This window comes from Sitodiplosis mosellana, unplaced genomic scaffold (genome assembly GCF_009176505.1).
Source record: "Sitodiplosis mosellana isolate CC-2019 unplaced genomic scaffold, AAFC_SMos_1.0 Smas_scaffold_7375, whole genome shotgun sequence".
Classification (NCBI taxonomy): Eukaryota; Metazoa; Arthropoda; class Insecta; order Diptera; family Cecidomyiidae; genus Sitodiplosis; species Sitodiplosis mosellana.
Window position 1 is genome coordinate 1 of NW_022602441.1, and position 3,412 is coordinate 3,412.

Below are 3,412 nucleotides of genomic sequence, written 5' to 3' on the forward strand. Positions count from 1 at the left end.
CGTTTGTTTGCTCCAAAATTCATTAGACTCGGTAAACTTTGTTGGTTGTTGTTCGCTATTTTGCGCGTTCGTTCTCCCTCTATCCATCTGTCTCTATCACTCTCTATCGTCCTCTACGAATAATTTATCAATGCACTTTTGTTTCCAATCTTTCGATTCAGGTGACTACGAACGAACGGTAGCTGCGTCAGTGACAATAAATGAATCATCGTTTCTGTGCAAAGAAAATTTCGTTGACACACGAACCATAGCAGCAACGAAAAATCCCACGGCACATGGCACAGATACGAATGACACTGGCACTGGTAGTGTCGTGCCAATAATCTATTTCGTAACGCCAACATATCCACGACGCGAACAATTCGCTGAGATTGTACGGCTTGGTCAAACGCTTATGCACGTACCACATTTGCACTGGATTTTGGCCGATGATACGGACTCATGTAATCAACATTTGGATGAGTTTCTAAACCGTTTCGGTAAGCTAATGCTTTTGTATGTTTGACTTTTCTTGTGTGTATGTTACCAACGATGTGAATGCCATAAATCTGCAGCCGATTTGCGAAATGTTAAAATGAAAAGAGAGAGAAAAAAAGGTTATGAAATGGTGCAATAATTTATCCGACGTTTAGGTATTCCATATACTCATATATCGAGCCCAATGCCGGATTTCTATCGTTCACAAAAGCCGATGCCGAGAGGTGTTGCTAATCGACGAGCTGCAATCAATTGGATCCGGCAAAATGGCAAGAAGCCAGGTGTACTCTATTTTGGTGACGATGATAACACATTTGATTTAAGGCTGTTCGATGAAATTCGATCGACCAAACGAGTTTCAATGTTTCCCGTTGGTTTAATTGGCCAGTATTCCATTAGCGCACCAGTCGTACGAAATGTAAGACTTTGAATACCAAAAACTATTACATGTTTCCGTTCAATTATTACGTCTATCCTTTTAATGCAATCTCATTTTTTTAACCGTTTGTTTTTTTTTCATGTCGAAATGATAACTCTCTTTTTTAATTGCATTTTCATGTTAAAAACCATTTATTTGTTTCATTTCAAGGGCAAAGTAATTGGTTTCTTTGATTCGTGGCTGTCGCAACGAATGTGGCCCGTCGATATGGCTGGCTTCGCCGTTTCGTTGGAGTATCTAGAGAAGAATCCAAACTCAACGATGCCGTACAAGGCCGGTTTTGAAGAGGATGGCTTTTTGAAAAATATCGGATTGAAAATGAACGAAATTGAACCGAAAGCGAAAAATTGCACCGAAGTTCTTGTGTGGCATACACAAACGAAGAAAGAGAAAGCAGCACTCATCCAAATTGATAGTCGTATTATTGAATCAGATGATACCAGCTTAGGTGCACTTTTAAGAACATTGGACGCACTAGGTGTCAGTCATAATAGTCCGTCATCAGGTAATTTTCATTTTAACTTGGTCAAAGTGCTTCAAATTTGTTGCAGTGAAGAGCAATTCGCTTTTAAAAACATTGATTTAAAAATATAGGCAAAGATATCGGATGAAAGAGATTTCATCAATGTTGTAATCGCATTTTTTTTATTTGATTTTATTGATGTAATTCGAAACGTTTGCTTCAAATTAATATTCTAAATGCGTTTTATCCATCTTTCTTCTTCTCAATCTTCGTATAGGTGTAAAAGCGCAGATAGCCAAAAATGCAAAGGCAAAAGAACTAACCCATAAAACTATATAATTCAACTAGTTATACTACCCAGAGCGAGAAGCGTTTAATAATTTATCGGCCGATCTATAAAAATGGAGGTGTTCTACAGCGTTCTCTGCGTTGAAAGTGATATGAAAAAGGCAGCTGAAAAAAAAACGAAAACAGTTCCAGAAAGAGTCTAAGGCCATTTAAGTGAATTGGTGCGGTATCGACAGAGGAAAATAATCGAAGAATTTATGAGTTTAAGTAGTTTTCTACAGCAATGGAGGCAGTTACGAAAGTTTTTATTTAATTTATTTGTACCGGTAACAGTTATTACCCGTAGGTAACGAGTTAAGCATAATACGAAACCAAATTGATAAATAATGAAATGCACGCTTTCTGAATGCTCTATGAATATAAGTGAGTTTAGTTTAGTTAGACATGGTCAGTACACGCATAATAGTCATCAAATGACACTGATGACAGGCCGTTTGAAGAAAAGCAGAAAATGAAACAAATTCAATTTCACATTGTCTTCATTAATCAAACCTATTTCCAATATGACATTCGTCAGCTGTTCGATCGTTATTCCAACATTGACTTGTATAAAAAGTGAATCTAAGCGAATACTATATCTATTGAATTGAAACATTGACACTGTATACACGCTAAAAAGGTTCCCATTATTTTGAAATTCGGTAAAAATCGTCGGAGCGAGCGAAAAACACACACAAACACATCGCAATTGTTAAGCATAAATGCTTTGTTTGGTATGCATTGCATAGAAATATTTTAGCGACTATCATCAAATTCTACCATTTTTTTTATTTTGATATTTATTGAAAATGATGCCAACTGCTCTGTGTGTTTTTTTTTATTAAATCATTGTGAAAAAAACCTACAATATTGCAAAGCCTATAATTGAGGACGAGTCATTTTTCATGCGTGTACGTTTGCTAAACTTTCCGCTGTATGCGCGTGCCAATTATTGCTGGTGTATTATACGGCAATTGTATATCAAAACCCGATGTTAGTCATGGTGTGCGCCAGTCACGACTGTTTCGCTTCAATCAAGTCAGTGCTATTTCGCCAGCTTTTCTTTGTTTGTCTGTGTTGACGGCAATTTTTATTCACCCATTTTCAATGCATATAAATTGCAGCGATTTTCGTGCTATTTTTATCAGAAATAAACAGCAACAAAGAGAAAAAACGTGCACAGAGAAGTTAAAAAGTGGGAACAAAGTGTTCAAGCCAAGTTCATGGAATGAAAATGGTGGCGTCGTAAATCGCATGCCTTTTTCATTATTACGAACCGATAATTGTTTTATGCGATTCAATAGCAACACCACTTGAGCAGTCGTCGAAATGAGCCTTATTATTACGATTTGGTCGTTTTCACGGGTCAAGCCTTGAATAAAAAATAACAACTCAATTGTTTGTTTGAATGAATCATATAAAATCCCATTTCGATTGTGGATATGAATAGAAATCCGATTTATCGCAATCACGAGATTCTTTTCAATTTTTTTTCATTACGTTCTCTCTCTCTTTTTCTCCATTGTCAAATGCCAAAGCGACCATTCAATAGATTTTGTCCGCAATTATATTTTCCACTTTTATTCCGTTCGAAATTAATGTCAAAGTAAACGAAGACCAATAAATGTGAACACAGGTGAACACGAAAAAAAACACTTGCCCCGGAAAAGAACATTTTGCAATGGAACCTTTGGTGCCACTCAAAC

At 36.6% G+C, this 3,412-nt stretch overlaps 1 protein-coding gene across 1 annotated transcript; it reads left to right on the forward strand.

The window, feature by feature from the left end:
- Positions 1-161: 161 nt before the first annotated feature.
- Positions 162-2,588, forward strand: LOC129580232 (galactosylgalactosylxylosylprotein 3-beta-glucuronosyltransferase S-like; the record flags this gene model as incomplete). Its single annotated transcript, XM_055470463.1, is given in 4 exon segments — positions 162-479; positions 633-895; positions 1,067-1,421; positions 1,657-2,588. Coding segments are annotated over 4 exon segments (998 nt in total), but the record flags the coding sequence as incomplete, so codon positions are not given.
- Between the last annotated feature and the right edge of the window lie 824 nt (positions 2,589-3,412).